Raw genomic sequence first — 15,974 nt, 5'->3', positions numbered from 1 at the left:
CCAGAAGGCTAGACATTCTTCAGGAAGGAAATCTTAAGGGTACAGGAGCAGGCCATCCTCATATGCCAAAAGATGAGCTGGTGGGGAAGATCAGCCTGGCTGAGAGAGAGAGAAGAGACCTTTGGCTGGAACTCAGGAGAAAAAAAAAGAGAGTTTATCACCTTTAGAAGAAGGAGCCATCAACTCAGGAGGACTACAAGGATGTCATGAGGTTGTACAGGGAGAAAATTAGAAGAAAAAGCCCAAATAGAACTTAAACTGGCTATTACTGTAAAAGACAATTAAAAAATTTTCAATAAACACATTAGCAACAAAATCAGGGCTAAAGAGAATCTTCATCCTTTATTGGATGTGGGGGGAAACATAGTGACATAGGCTGAGAAAAAGGCTGAGATACTTAATGACTTCTTTGCCTCAGATTTTAATTGTAAGACCAGTTGTTCTCTGGGTACCCAGCACCCTGAGCTGGAAGACAGGGATGGGGAACAGGAAGGTTGAAGGAAAGAAAGTGTGCTACCATAGTTGACAGACTGAACAGTTCCTAAAGAAAATGGCTATTTGTTTTTTTCTTTTAGAGACATATGAAAGAAAACAAGAAAAAAACATGGAAAAGAGAAAGTATGAACTGTCCAAGTTGTATTAATAATTAATTTTATTTAACCAACCAAATTCAAATTTCTTTGAAAAGTAGTTTATTTTCCCCAAAGAACAGAACTGTAGCTGTGGTAAAAATGTTCTTGCTATTCAAACAGTGCCATATTGAATTAAATTAATGAAATTTAAGAGAGAAACACTAGAACACCTACCAGGTGGATTCACCAACAATTGTAGGTTGTCCCATTTAACCATCCACGCTAAATGGAAGTATAAGGACAGCACAGAAAGATTTAGTAAGTACAGGGAGTCGTAGTGGAAACGATACTGAATGAGACTGATAACCGAGTGTTTTACTGAAGCATACCACACTGCTAACACTTCAGTGTGCACACATTTCAGGGAGAACAAGAACAAAAGTACATAGTAGTATATTTGGTTGCTGCAGTTACTGTGTAAGTATTCACTCATTAAAATAGTACAGAAAAACAACGGTGTTATACTGGAATGCAAGAAGATGAGTTGCCACTTGTTGTGGAAGGGATGCCAAGTGTGAGCCATATGCATATCCTCTGCAAGAGACCTCAGAATTTTCACCACAGGTATAGTATTTTGAAATATTGATCAAAGCATTTAACATTTTGCATTAGCACAAAGAATATTACTTGGACACTCTGTTTACTATTTTCAGGGACTCCAAAGCATGAAGTAGTTTGAAGGACTTCAAAGTCTGGACCTCGTAATTGCAGGTAATACAGACTATGTGGCATCCCAATACCATATTCTTCTGTATAGTCTTCACCTGTAGTCTGGTTTTCTGATAATTTACCAAATCACATTCTCTTTTTCAGAAAATCTTATTACATTTGTGCATTTCAAGGCAAATTTAGAGCATGTAGTTTGCAGCTTCTGGACTGTGTTCAGAGTTCTGCAAAGTGAGCACAGAGTCCAGAAACTAGGTATATTTGTTGTCTCTTCCTCGTTCTTCCACAAGTGAACGTGAACCTATCTAATGTATCATAGAGGTAGTAAAAATGGAAAGGACAATTTAAGTTTAAAAAGGGAAATTTGCCTGCATTGTTCAAAGAAAGGTCAAAAGATTTTGACCAGCTACGATTTTGTGAAAATATATCAAGTCAAGAAAACACTGGGATTTTAACTCCAGGTTGCAAACCACACAGGACTAAATTTTTATCACTGCCACTTGGTGATTGTCTCAGGTGTGGGATTCACCTCCAGACTGCCAGATCTGCCTGTGAGGTGGGTGATTACCTCTGTCATCTAGTTGACAAAGTCTAGTCAGTACAGATAGTGAGATCTTTAGCTGACTGCTTTGTCTTTAGATGCCTATTTTATGATTACTTGAATAGCTTTCAAATATCATTCATTAAATTAACTGACCAAGAATTTAATGAAGTTGTCCACATATGGATTAGTCATGTCTGAGGTGCCAGAGGATGTCCAAAAACATCCTCCTGAGGTAATACAGAAATTTATAGAGGACCTTTACCCTGCTGGAGCAGCAGCTGGAAGCAAGGCAAAATACTCCAAGGCATGGCAGGTGGCACTGGCCACCTCAGTTTAATTGAGTCCTACGTGTCCACTGATTATGAGGGAAGTCTGGCCACATGGCTCCCATGTAGGCAAGTGAGAGTAAGCACGTGAGAGTAGGCGTCTACAGTAAGAAACAATTATGCAATTCTGCAAACTTCATGGAACCTGCCTTCTTTTCCAAAAGTTCCCGAAGATCCAGAGCTCTGTGTGTATAAATAGCTGAAAAGCATCCAGATTCTGAGTCAAAGGTACACCAAAGCACAGCTTTTTCTAAGAGTTAATAGAAGGAAGATTAAGGCACAAATTCCTCTCAAATGGAGAATGCCGGGAGATAGACAGTCAGAAATAGCCATTGCATCCTTCAGCACACCATCTTTTCTCTGAAGACAGAAAAAAATTCTTTGCAGTTACTTGATAAAAATTTCTGGTTTCTGTGCTATACAACTGGCATTTAGTTATTCCTCCATTGGCTTCAGTAAGAGCTGCAGAGCTTCCAGAGTTATTGAAAATGAGATAATGTGTTTAAATTCTAAATATGGATTTAGGAATCTGGAAGAGATCATGGACAATCCTAACAGTCTTTAAACAGGTGTTACCCTTTATGCATGCCCATTCTGTATAGTGTATGGCTAAGTGTATTTTTTTATACAGTAATAATCAAAGAAGCCATCTTGTTCATTGGTCAGGTAAAGAATTTATTGTTTTAGCATTTCATGCTCTTTTTTATTATGGACACTAAAAGTTTAATGTAGCTTGATATTCAAGTAACCTGTGTACAAGGACAAGCAAAGTTTATGTGCAAGTCATATTTTGATGTCAAGAAAGTCATTTCTAGCCGTTAAAAGCAGAGCACAATAATTTATATTTTCAGGGAAAAAAAGATAACTTCCCCTCTTTGTCACAGCAAGAAGCCTCTATACAGAAGTCAGGCCTCATTTTAGTGGAGTTAGGTAGCATCTATTTTTAGGAGATAATCTATTTTTTTACAAGAGAATTGCACAGGTATTCAAATGATATAATTGTTGTCTTCTGACAGTGTTATGTAGTATCATCCTCAGTAATTTAATGCTTAAAATCCATTGGTATTAAAATGTTCGTGATTTTACTAAGATGAGCTGTGTTTTACAAGACATACAGTAATTTTCTTTAATGTCATGATGGTTCAGTTCAGTATAGTGTAACCTAATGCCTTCTATAATAAGTAAATGTAGCTCGATGTATTTTTCTAGCATGCTAGTATGATTGACAGTGATGATTCTGATAAGCATTCTAAGCTTCTCATTTTTTTTCCAGATCTCACTTTGGATCCCTACTCCTATCGCTTATGTCTTTAAATACAAAAGAAGAAATAGCAGTGAAGAGTGAAAAACAAAGTCACAGAGGGGAAAGAACATGCCTGGGACACCTTTTGCCATCAAGCATGATCATCCCATGCTGCTAAGGATAGCATTTATCTAAGCATTACAGTAGACTGCCAAATAGAGTGGTTACTCCAATAGCATGGGGGGTTTTTTAATGTTTTAAAAAAAAGGTGGAGATTCAGTTCATTAAAATGTATGAAATATTACCAGCTGGACTTTGTGTTTCTCTGAATAACACAAAATGAGCAACAATGTGTGCACTGTGTAAACTTAAAACTTCAGCATTCCTGGAAAGTCAAAATATTTTTCCAATGTAGAAATTTCATTTTTCAGCCCTCCGAGGATTTGTTTGAGCTCTTTTAGTGGAAACCTCTCTTTTTCTTAAGCAAATCCATTTCATTGTAGCCATTAAAATAAAGATTCCACATGCCCTAATCAGCTGTAACACGCTTACTAGCAAACAAATATTCATTTCTGTCAAAATGTGTCAAATGGGTCTGCCAAAATTCAGCAAAAGCAAAATGAAACAAAGAGCAAACAAGTGAAAAAACACAACAAAATGCTGCAAGATCCATGCATTTCCAGAGGGCGGACATTTCATAACACAGGATATCAGCAACATGCAACTTTTCATTTCAAACCATGTATGGTCCAAGTTATGTAAGAGGACACTCAAAGATATGCGATAAGTCTTGAGCATGTCTTAATATTTTGCTATGTACAGCCCTGAAAGGGAGCTGCCCTAAAATGACAGCTCTACTTGTATTATTCCTTTCTCTGTTGCTGAGAAGATGGTTTTATTGACAATCAGTGCATTGCTTGACGATTTTCACATTTAGTGAAGTCTTGAGGGACCATAACTTCTACAGCAAAGTGAAAAAAAGCAAGAACGAAGGTGGCCCTTGCTAAGGCATGGACAAGGTCTGTCGGGTGACCACTTATGTTGCAGAGTGGTGACTATTGCATTGGAGATATGTTTTCGTACAAAGTCCATTGCTGTTTTATGGTTATTGTCTGATAACCTATGCACTTGCTTCTCAGAAAGCCAAGGTGACTTATTTGTACGCCCCACCTCAGAAAGTACCATTTATACTGAAAACTTTGTCATCATTATCCTATTTCTTCGTAGGGCCTGCACTAGACAACGCATGCTGAGCGGATCCTTTGAGGGACAGCCAGCAAAGGAAAGGTCAATACTTAGTGTCCAGCATCATATACGACAAGAACGCAGGTAAACATGGACAGAAAGGATGGTTTAAAAATGTTCTTAAAATAAAACTGATGAAAAGAATTAAATTTGAGCAATGTGAAAAACTGAAATTACTTACTTGTACCAAGAACCGAATTTATGTTCTTCATTGTAACCATAATGAAATTCATTGTGCTGTATAAATGGAAAAAATGCCTTTTTATTTCAAATGTCATTTCCTTCGCCGAGTACAAAGCTATCAATTTAAAGATCAGAGGGAAAGAAATTGGCTTATGTTAGACCAGATTGAAAACAATTGAAGAACATATAAGCTTCTGATGTTAGCAAGAGAAAAATGATAAGAATTTGAGATATTGGGTAGCTGGAGATGACTTTATAATGGCCATCCTATAAAGGTCAAAATTTCATCTGGAGATGTATCGTTAAATTGATTACAATTGTTTCAGGTCACTGAGACATGGTTCCAACAGCCAGAGAATCAGCAGAGGAAAATCTCTTGAAACTTTGACTCAAGATGTAAGTCCTCATAGAAAAGATTATTTCAGTTTGATAATGTGAGAAATAAGAAAATGTACTGTATAATAAATTCTTGTGTAAGGCTAATGTCTATTTATGATCTTGTTTACAATTTGTCTTTTGGAATCCTGAAATCATAAAACAAATACTGTAACTGCATTAGAATTATCCTTAAAATAATTGACGTGGTTACTTCCCTGATAGACTTTTTACTGAGATAGATTCGCTGAAGCTGTAGACACCACATTAGGAACAGAACAATTGCTACCCAGGGCACCTTAAAAAGCCTTACTTTGGAATTGCACAGATCTCTCAGGGTGGCAAAACAACACTTCAGAATTTCTGATGGAAGTTTAACTGTATTTTTCAAGCACCAGAACTGTCAGACAAAAAGACAAAAACTAAAAGGGAGAACAGTAATGATGGATTTCACTGAGGTACAGTTTCATGCAGTTAAGTGAATTTCCACTTCTGCAAATTCATAAGGGTATTTTGTGGATATCCGTGACTATGAATCTTCAAGGGGCAATATTTGTCCCTCCATTTCCAAACTAGACAGTCATTTTCCAAGCCAGTCAATTTCCAAACCAGACAATCATTTTCTAAATGTGCTTCATACTTCCAAACAACTACATAAGAAGTAATTGATGAATTAGCCTGCACGGTGGTAGAAAGAAACTGTAGGTAACTAATCTTTTAAAGCAGGTGTGGCTTTGCTTGTGTCCAATAGTGAGAGTAACACTCAGCATTACCCCTCTGAGAGTGCTCCAAAGACTCACGTAAGTGAATAATAATTCTGATTGTACGCTCTTTGGATGAGCTCAGACAATGCCCTCCCTGCATTCCACAGCATTACCTGTGTGACCTACACGATGCGCTGCCTGGCAGTACATGCAGCAGGCCTGAGAAACTGAAAGGGTGTCTCAGTTCAGTCATTGCCCTTAGTAACACTGGTGGTCCTCACTCTAGTTCAGAGAGATCAGCTGAGATTATAGGACATTTGCTTTTAAAGTTAAAAGTTGGATGGGACTTTGTGCATGAAATTAAACTGAAGTTAACCTCGATGAAAATAAGCTGCCTTGTGCTGTAGATAGAAAATACTGTGCAATACGTTCGACTGACGTGTGCAGTGCATTTGGAAATAAAGATTTTTCTTTTACATCTTTCTATGTAAAATACTGTATCTTGCTTTCATCTGAAACATTAAAAAACAACCCACAGACCTCATTTAAAAGAAATCATTTTGCTTCTAGCACTCCAATACAGTGAGATACAGAAATGCACAGAGAGAAGACAGTGAAATAAAGATGATCCAAGAAAAAAAAGAACAAGCTGAAATGAAGAGGTATTTAAAAATCAAAAGTCTGAGTGCACAATTTTCTGTATTAAGTGTTGTCTTTGTGAAGTAGAAGTGCTGAGAGTCATGATGAAAAAAGAACAAAGTGTAAGGGATATTTTTGTCAGGTGTAATGCGTATCACTTAATAATTTATGTCTTATCCTTCAAAAGGAAAGTCCAAGAAGAGGAGCTACGAGAGAATCATCCATATTTTGATAAACCACTTTTCATAGTTGGTCGTGAGCATAGATTCAGAAATTTCTGCCGAGTGGTGGTACGAGCTCGCTTTAATGCGTAAGTTTATTCCATGTCAACAGTTGGTTCCAACAAGTGTTTAGTTTCATGTCCTCAGAAATCTAGGTCTAACTTTTGAACGAAAAGCTGCATATAATGTTGCCACCACACAAGGTGGTGGTCAGTTGCCTGTGGTTTATTCTTACTGTTAGAAGAAAAAAAGCTACAAAATGCTGTGTAAAGGCAGACACACTGGAGCAGTCTGCGATGCTGAGGTGGGATAAGGCTGTGGGAAAACTGCACATGTGAACTGAGAGGAAAGGCTGATGTTTTATACCACCAGTTTTAGGGAATCAGCTTGCTATTCCCTTCCCATTCCTCATCATAAGGCAGGAAGACTTTATATACCAACAGTTCCTCAAAGAATAAGAAAAGATGAAGATAAATAAATTATGCCTGTGCTCACCTGAAGACACCTTAGTCCATAATTAGAGACCCAGAATGTGATGAAGAGGTGTTCAGCTGCGGGAAATAAAAGAAGAAAAGCTGAGACTGGGTGAAAACCAAGAAGACTCAGTAACTAGACTGAAGGTGTACATGAGTGTGGCAGATGCAGATGTATATACAAGCAGCTTGATAGAAAATCATCTTAGAGCTCATCTTTTAGACCTCTGTCTATGGCTGACATGCTAATTTTGGAGGATTAAGGCATGTCACCTTACAAGCAGAAAACATAAGACAGCTCAAGGCTATGAGCTTGGTACTTTGAAGACCTGGTTTCAGCACCTGCTTTAATATTGATTTTCTGTGTGCCCTTCAAATTACTTCTTGGCAGAACAGGAATGTTAGATACTCAGTTTTGCAATACTCATATTTAAGTCTTCTGCCACCAATGTAGAAGCACATCCATGAGTTAGGTGCTCTATTTTTCTGTGGAACTGCAAACTTGATAGTGGTTTGCGGGTCTATGAACCAGTTGCAAATTAAAACAGCAAAACAAAACACACATTCCAGTCCACTTGTCAAATATGTGTCAGTGCCTCTTGGCATTGTGGAATGCCCAAGGGTAACAGAATATTTGTATTATCAACAGTTTAGTTAATTATAATACTGAACTGATTTTGATAAACAGTCGATTTTTTCTTTTATTTAAATTCTGCCTACTTTATTCAATTGTCCCACCCAGCTTGCCAAGTAAGATTTTCTAGATATCTTTTTCAGACTGGTAGGATAGTTATTTTCTGCTATTATAAAAGACTGAGGAATGCCACTATATACAATGTGGGGAAGAGATATGATCTTAAGAAAAAAGAAAAGCCAGTGGGTTCAGTAGGAAGGCACCAATAAGTGTATTCGGTATACATACTCGTCTAAGTGGGTAAATGTTGCCTGCGGAAGATGCCTCTTGTAAGGAAATTCAGTTACGGAGAGTCAAGAAATACTCTTCTGAAACTGATGGAAGAAGTAATGAAAGAAATAGAACTTATGGTAGGGTTTTTTTGTGTCAGCAAGCAAAATTAGAAATTAAGTCCTTGCTTATAAAAACAAGACCCAAAAAGTCTTCAGCAGTTTAGAGAATTGTTAGAGGAATTACAGGTAAGCCATCAATTAAAGTGTGTTGATAATATGACTAAAATTGCATAGAATTACCTGGAACTTATACTGACATTTAAAACTAAGAAAAGATAAAATGTAGCCTTGATTGTGAATATAAAGTACTTTGAGGTGATGGACACATGGTATAATTATAATGCTGACTAAAATAAAATGTAAATTACTATCTTTTCTTCTTTTTATAGTTCTAAAACAGATCCTGTTACTGGAGCTGTGAAAAATACCAAATACCATCAGCTTTAGTAAGCACTGCAAAAGTAACTTTACTTGGTCACATAAGCCTGCGGTATAAGTGTGTGAGGACACACATGCATGTATGTGTGTATGTGAGCATGCACATGTGTATTTCTCTTTTCCAAAAAAAAGTTCTTCTTTCCATGAGTTGATTGGGAAGGAGGATTAATAGGAAGAGGGTTTTTTAATCATGATTTTTCTTCTTCACTTGCATGCAACTTCCCAGTTTTACTACATGTTTCTGAAATATTGAAATCTTTGACACCCCTCTGCCTAATTTGTTTTTCATAAGAGAGCACTTAACTGTGTAGACACAGTACAAATGACACAGCGCTCTTGACTTTCTGTAATGGTTATTCTTATGTATTGTCCACAGTGACTTGCTGGGTTTGGTTACTTACCTGGACTGGGTCATGATCATTGTTACGATATGCTCCTGCATTTCCATGATGTTCGAATCCCCCTTTAGAAGAGTTATGCATGCTCCAACGCTCCAGGTATTGTCACTGAATCATTTTACATTTAGTGAAGCACTGTCACCTTGGTTTTCTCCACTGCCTATTCCTAAATTATGACTGTTCTTTGCTTTGTTTTTCAGATTGCTGAGTATGTTTTTGTAATATTCATGAGCATTGAGCTTAATCTGAAGATTATGGCAGATGGCTTGTTTTTTACACCAACAGCTGTCATTAGGGACTTTGGAGGAGTTATGGACATATTTATATATCTTGTAAGTTTTTATGTTTTTAGGGCTTTATATTTATGTAGCGTTCTTAATTTTGATATCTTTGGACATATAAATATTTGGTAATGTTAAAAAGTTTGGCTCTGTGCTCTGGTGCAAATGCAGTGGTGTAGTATGTGTACAAAACCAACTGTTTTCATGTGCAGTCGTGTCAGTTAGGTGTACAAATACTTGCCAAGACATCTAAAAATACACTGACGTGTGTGAGAAGCACCTGGCAATTCAGTATAAGGCCAGTCGTTGTATGACCCCTTTTAATTGTTTATTTGTTGATATGTTTTAAGTATCAGACCTAATTTCATTCCAAAGTAAGCTCAAGATCTCTGACCTTGCCTCAGCATTTTTATGCAGGAAAATTTTTTAACTGTTTCTTAGTCATTCATTGCTTCTTCCCCTCTCAACAGTTCGCCTAAGTTTATAGAAGATGTTTCAAAAGCCTCTACTCTTTTACAGAAAGTCACATCCTTGTTGCTGTAGCAGGAAGAAAGCAAAGCAGCACCTTTCCATATTCCATACCCATCAGTGCTTCTTAGGAAAAAATTGTTCTACTCTTTACTTTGTTCCCTGGACACCTCTTGCATTCCATTCAAATACAAGAGAAGGGGGTCTGTTTCCTTTTCACATGTGACAATAAACACAGCAAAATGTGTCAAAACCAGTTCTCAGTATAATACAGTGTGAAATATTTTCTAACTGAAGAAATTGTTAAGCAAAATGGCTTTGATGGATTTAGATTAAATCTTTCAGAGATTAAGCCACTAGACAGATGTGCTGCATAAAATTTGTCACGATCAATTTGTATCAAAGATTCCATTGTTAGCATAAATAAAAATATGCATACTTATACAAAAATCCTACTGTAGTATGCATAATCAGTGTGTGCATTAGTTTCTTGAGATCCTTCTGAATCCTTCTCCTTATCTGAAGGAAAATGTAGGTGGTGTGGCTTGGATACTTGAAATGTGCCGGTGGTGGTCTTAAAACAATATGAAATGAGGTCAGAAGCTTTGGCAAATCTTTTTGTTTTGGTTGGGCAGAAGTCTTGTACCACTGTGATTTTTAACAAATCGTATTAGGTTTTAAATCATATTGATGACATCAGTTTGATCCTCTTTTTTTTGTGCACTTACCTCTTTGTAGCCCTCTCACCTGTGTCCCCCTAAAGCGTTGGCTTTATGAGTACATTTTCATAGAATCATAGAATCATAGAATGGCCTAGGTTGGAAGGGACCTTAGAGATCATTTAATCCAACCTCCCTGTCATCATGGGCATTTTAAAAAATAAGGAATAATTAACAGACCTAACAGACCTTCTAATTTATAACCATCTCTCAGAGATTGTTCAGGCTACAAGACACAGGCATGCTGTCTGAAGACACTTTTGAATGTGTAATATTTATGTGATAGAACCACACAGTAACGAAACTACTTATGCCTGTAACAAAGTGATAGGAAAAAGTGGTGAGGAAACTGTTAAAGGAATTTCCAGGTGAAGGTATCTCAGTTTCAGGGTAGAACCACTATTTGAAATGAGAAGCAGGGAGAGAGATGATGTTCCTGCTCCAAGAATATAGTTCATGTCTTTGCTTGGAACTGTGTCTTCTGCTGAAAAGAAGAAAATAGATTTTGAGTCAAAGGCAGAGGCTGAAGCTGATGCCCATTAGTTAGGACAATCAGCCAGGACACAGGAGATCCAAGTCCCTTTTCTAAATTAGGCTTTTTTCTAAATTAGGCTTTTTTTTTCCCCTGATCTTCCCTTTAATTTTAAATTAGAGAAGTGTTTATTGATCTTTTGTGCTGTGTCTATGGAAGCTAAGACATTGTAAGCCTAATCCTTACCTTTTCCTGCCCTATCTCCTCAAGGTGAGTTTAATATTCCTGTGCTGGATGCCACAGAACGTCCCTGCCAAATCCGGAGCTCAACTGTTAATGGTACTCCGCTGCCTCCGACCTCTTCGAATTTTCAAACTGGTCCCTCAAATGAGGAAAGTGGTGCGAGAGCTGTTTAGTGGCTTTAAAGAGATCTTTTTGGTATGTGCCAGCTATTTTATTCTTGTTAATATAACGACACGGAGGACTAATAAGATACCATTTTGCTGTGATGCCTTTCTTTTCTAATCTTTTCTTCATTATTGTCTGTCCTCTTCTCATTTTAGCCACCACTGAAGATGACCACAAAATAGGTTAAAAATTAGGAATATAAGTAACTCATTTACATATATACTGTATAAAGCTGCTGTAATAATTCTTTTATAGATTATATTATTTCGTCAGCATATATTTGTCCATAATTACATAGGAGGACTACTGAAATAAAATCTCCACCTTATTCTCAGTTCTAGTTGAGGAAGGAAGATGGGAAGTAGGCTATGGCAGAAATTTGAGAACAAAAGTAAATTTAGTGTCTGAGCTGAAGGTCTCTACTTCCAAGTTTTATTGAGATGCAACCAGGGACAGCACAGCTGTTTATCACAGATCTGGATCTTATTCTTATGTCATTGTTGTTATTATTATGATCATGATTATGCATTTATAGTGATAATAACAATAATAGAAACTATGATTGCTTGATCAGAACCTAACTTATTGTCTTGGGACCCTATGTGATATTTTTCAGCCTAAAACCCAGACATTTTGTTCCATAACAGAATGATGTATTAAGTCAGGTTGCTATAAAAAGCTAAGCTACAAAATATTTGCAGAGAGTAATAGAGCAAGGACAAAAAGTATAAACCAGTTAGCATTTCATAGGCACTGTATTCCATTAAACATATTTACATCATAATTTGCTCATGCATATCTTTATTATAGCTATCCTAAACTTAGATATAACAATGGCTCACAGATTAGTTAGTAAAGGGTGATTCAGCAAAATAGAAGCACATATGTAAGTACTGGAAGAGTTCTCTTTAAAGTGAATGGCAATTCTTATGCCTTCAGAATTTAGCAAGGTGCTGCACTGAGTGCAAGAAAGCTTTGACCCTTATCTACAGTTCTTAGATGTTATGTTAATAATAATACTAATACTAGCACAGCACCTGATTGCTGTATCAGAACCTACAATAACATGTCTGTCAAAAAAACGTATCTCCAGGTTTGTGCAAGAAAATGATCCTCCCTGCAGTTCGCAGAGGATCTGACCCACTTTTTCAAGTCTGCAGGATGAGAGCTTGACAAGTCTAACTCCATCTTTACAGGTTTCTATTCTTTTGCTGACATTAATGCTTGTTTTTGCAAGCTTTGGAGTGCAGCTGTTTGCTGGAAAACTGGCTAAATGCAACGATCCGCACATCATCTCTAGGGTAAGAACTGCTTTTCTCCTTCAAAATAATAGTGTGCCGTGCCATTTCTGCCTGCTGGGGAAAGCAAGTGGGACAATCAGAGCTGTCATATGAGAGATGGAACTCTTGGGCACTTTCTTGTTCGGAAGCAGGATGATGGAGGGAAAGGTGATAAAGGAGTGAGTGAATGAGGGTAAAGCAGGGTTTTCGTATTAAAAAGTAAAGCAAGTTGAAATATTTGGGACTGTCTGTAAAAATTGGTGAATTTATGCCATATTATCTGCAAAGGTCCAAATGTCACATGGTTCCAAAGGTGTTACGTTCCATGTCACCATGGAACATAGAATCACAGAATCATAGAATCATAGAATGGCTTATTCTGGAAGGGACCTTAGAGATCATTTAATCCAACCTCCCTGTCATGGGCAGGGACGCCTCTCAACATGACACCTTTGCGCTCATAGGTCAGGAGCTAAAAAACAGGTTAGGCTGCTAGAGGTTGAAAGCACTGGGGATGTTACGTAGGTTACATGGAGAAAGTTAGCTGTTTTTCTTACTTTGTTTTGAGAAACGTCACCATCACCCAAAGAGAGTAATGGTCTTTAAGAGAGACATGAAAGTCTAGATAGTCTTGCAAAATGAAAAGCACTCTCAGTGCTGGACAGAGAAGGGTTTCTTGAATCCTTCCTAAGATGAATTTTTCATTTGGGTAAAGGTCCATGACTATTAATCCCAGACCTGTAAATAACCCTTGAGTTTACAGTGCTTCCCCATCATGGCAAGGGTGCTCTCTGCTCTCTGTACTGGCATTTTGGCATCTCTCACAGGCCATTATTTAATCTCAGGCTGTGGTTTCTTTCACTGTAGGAAGATTGTCATGGCATCTTCAGAATAAATGTAAGCGTTTCCAAAAATCTCAATTTAAAGTTAAGACCTGGAGAGAAAAAGCCTGGATTTTGGGTGCCACGAGTCTGGTGAGTTGCTACGCATTGGCCTATCTACCTTCAAAAAACACATCTGTTGATGTAGAAAATTACTCAGATTTTCTGGCATTAAGTTGATGATGGAGGGGTTTTATCGATATTAAGGGTAAAAATTCTGATATATATAGTAAAAACCTATATGTATGAGACTTTTCTGGACTTAGCCTACTATTCTATTAATAAAATAGAAACTAAAAAATTATCCGTAGGTACCAAACCTAGATAGGAGTTAGATGTGATTATTATTACAGTGGGATTTCTTGTCTTGAACCAAGATTATCACTTAGTTGTTTTTAATACTATTATGAAGACATCCTGAGAGCAATGCATCAACAACAGAACCTAAGAATTAAAAGGAGCAGATGGGAAGAAAAGAAATGGATATCAACCTGCCTAGAGCTACCCATAAAAAAAAAAAAAAAAAAAAAAAGAGCAAGTCGTGCCTAAAATCAGCCTTTCTCTTCTATGGCCATCAACCAAGTCAGTTAGCAGCTTATTTCTGTTTTCAATACAGAGAATTTTGGAGTCTATCTATCTGGTGCCATAGTGCAGTAAAAATTATTTAAGATGTTATACCTCTGATTAGTATTCTGATAAAGTCGGCTTAATATTTCCCAACACCTGAACAGGCAAAAAAAGACTCTTTTTAATTGTTTATATTTTTAAGTCAGTTGGCGTTTTGCAAAATCAGCTTAACAGCCACAATTATTTTAATTGACTATATGCATGGATAAGAGTATACCAGCAGTGGTACATTCAGAGGCATCTTACTCTAATGAAATAATATGCTGTGATTTGAATAATCAGTGAAACTCTGACATCTGCAGAAGTCTTTGTTTCTGTATGCTTCAGACAAATTCTTCCTTGAGTAAGCAAATTCAATCCTCTTCAGCTTGATCAAGAAATAAGCAAAAACTGTCTTAATCAGCATAATTGTAAACTTTGGGGAATGTCTTGGTATTGCAGAGAAACATTTTACCGCAAGGACATTTATACCACCTGTTGGCTGTGTCAGGCCAGATTTTCAAGAGCCAGATGTCAGTGTAAGGACTGCATTTAAAAGAAATATCAACATCTGAGAGCTCTCTTTTTCACGGAATGGTTGGATTTTCAGAAGCACCAAACACTTAATAGTTCTTCTGGGATACAACTATTTATCTTACAAATTGTTGAAAATTAATTGGGCTCCTTGGATTGTCTATCACAGATTGTAAAGATAGGACAATGTGCTAACCTAGCTTGAAGAGGCTACTTTTAATGTTCAGTTGGCAATAGCCTCTTGAATCTCAGCTGATACCAAAGGTCAGAACATATGGTATAGGAAGGGAAAGGAGATGTGGTGTCCTCTCAGTAGATTTTGCTTTAGACCGTCAGATCCCAATTATAAGGAAATAAAGAACCACATTGTGTAAATGATCTCACTGACCTTGGAGTCTGAATAATTTGTGTAGTTTTGAAACTGATCTCCTTCAGGTCAATTTATTTTAGAATATGATCAATGCCATCAGGTCCATTTTTTCATTAATGCTATATTTTGGTATTTCCATTGACACAAACACTAAAATACATCAAGATATTATAAGCTATATTACTGTAAATCAGATTCTGAGAAAGAAAATAAAGCTTACAATGGGATAAAAAGATTATGCTGTACATATGTATTGCTATTGTTTTCTTATTCTTGAGAAAGAACTTTGAATGCTATAGAAGCTTTCATACCAACTTTGCAAGGTATTTAAATGTTAGACTATGAAGAATCAAGGTAACAAATAGAAAGAAAAACTGTATTGCTCAAGTTATATCTATTTGTGTGCTGCATTTCAGGGCAAATCCTCGGAATTTTAATTTTGACAATGTGGGAAATGCAATGCTGGCACTATTCGAAGTTCTGTCATTAAAAGGTTGGGTGGAAGTCAGAGATGTTATTATTCATCGCGTTGGGCCGGTAAGAAAACAAAAATACATCAGAGTCTGATTTCCACAACACATACTTTGATTTGTTTTGACTATTAACCTTATTTTTGTATTTTCAGATCCATGGAATCTACATTCATGTTTTTGTATTCCTTGGCTGCATGATCGGACTGACCCTTTTTGTTGGAGTCGTCATTGCTAATTTCAATGAAAACAAGGTACTCAGTGAGGTGGTTTATTGTGCACAGAACTGACTGCAGGAAGCTTGAAACTGATATTACAGAGTCTACATTACCTTTAGGACTGCTCTACCAATCGTACATTCTGCAAGCCTGCAAGTATGGCTTCAGGCACACCTGATGGCTATTTGCCACAGAATTCAAGCTTTGGATGATA

At 37.0% G+C, this 15,974-nt stretch overlaps 1 protein-coding gene across 1 annotated transcript in view; it reads left to right on the top strand.

Moving 5' to 3' along the window:
* Positions 1–4,638: 4,638 nt before the first annotated feature.
* Positions 4,639–15,974, top strand: part of NALCN (sodium leak channel, non-selective) — a gene marked incomplete at its 5' end in the record, with an annotated part of 33,726 nt that continues 22,390 nt past the window's right edge. Inside the window, 12 exons of the mRNA XM_009872694.1 lie at positions 4,639–4,740; positions 5,166–5,235; positions 6,489–6,580; positions 6,745–6,867; positions 8,607–8,663; positions 9,032–9,152; positions 9,254–9,385; positions 11,264–11,431; positions 12,598–12,702; positions 13,549–13,655; positions 15,489–15,609; positions 15,698–15,796. Of these exons, the coding sequence (XP_009870996.1) occupies positions 4,639–4,740; positions 5,166–5,235; positions 6,489–6,580; positions 6,745–6,867; positions 8,607–8,663; positions 9,032–9,152; positions 9,254–9,385; positions 11,264–11,431; positions 12,598–12,702; positions 13,549–13,655; positions 15,489–15,609; positions 15,698–15,796 (1,297 nt within the window). The remainder of the gene's footprint in view (positions 4,741–5,165; positions 5,236–6,488; positions 6,581–6,744; positions 6,868–8,606; positions 8,664–9,031; positions 9,153–9,253; positions 9,386–11,263; positions 11,432–12,597; positions 12,703–13,548; positions 13,656–15,488; positions 15,610–15,697; positions 15,797–15,974) is intronic.

This window comes from Apaloderma vittatum, unplaced genomic scaffold, assembly GCF_000703405.1.
Source record: "Apaloderma vittatum isolate BGI_N311 unplaced genomic scaffold, ASM70340v1 scaffold20757, whole genome shotgun sequence".
NCBI lineage: Eukaryota > Metazoa > Chordata > Aves > Trogoniformes > Trogonidae > Apaloderma > Apaloderma vittatum.
Note: the sequence above shows the minus strand (reverse complement) of the source record. Positions and strands in the feature narration are given on the sequence as shown.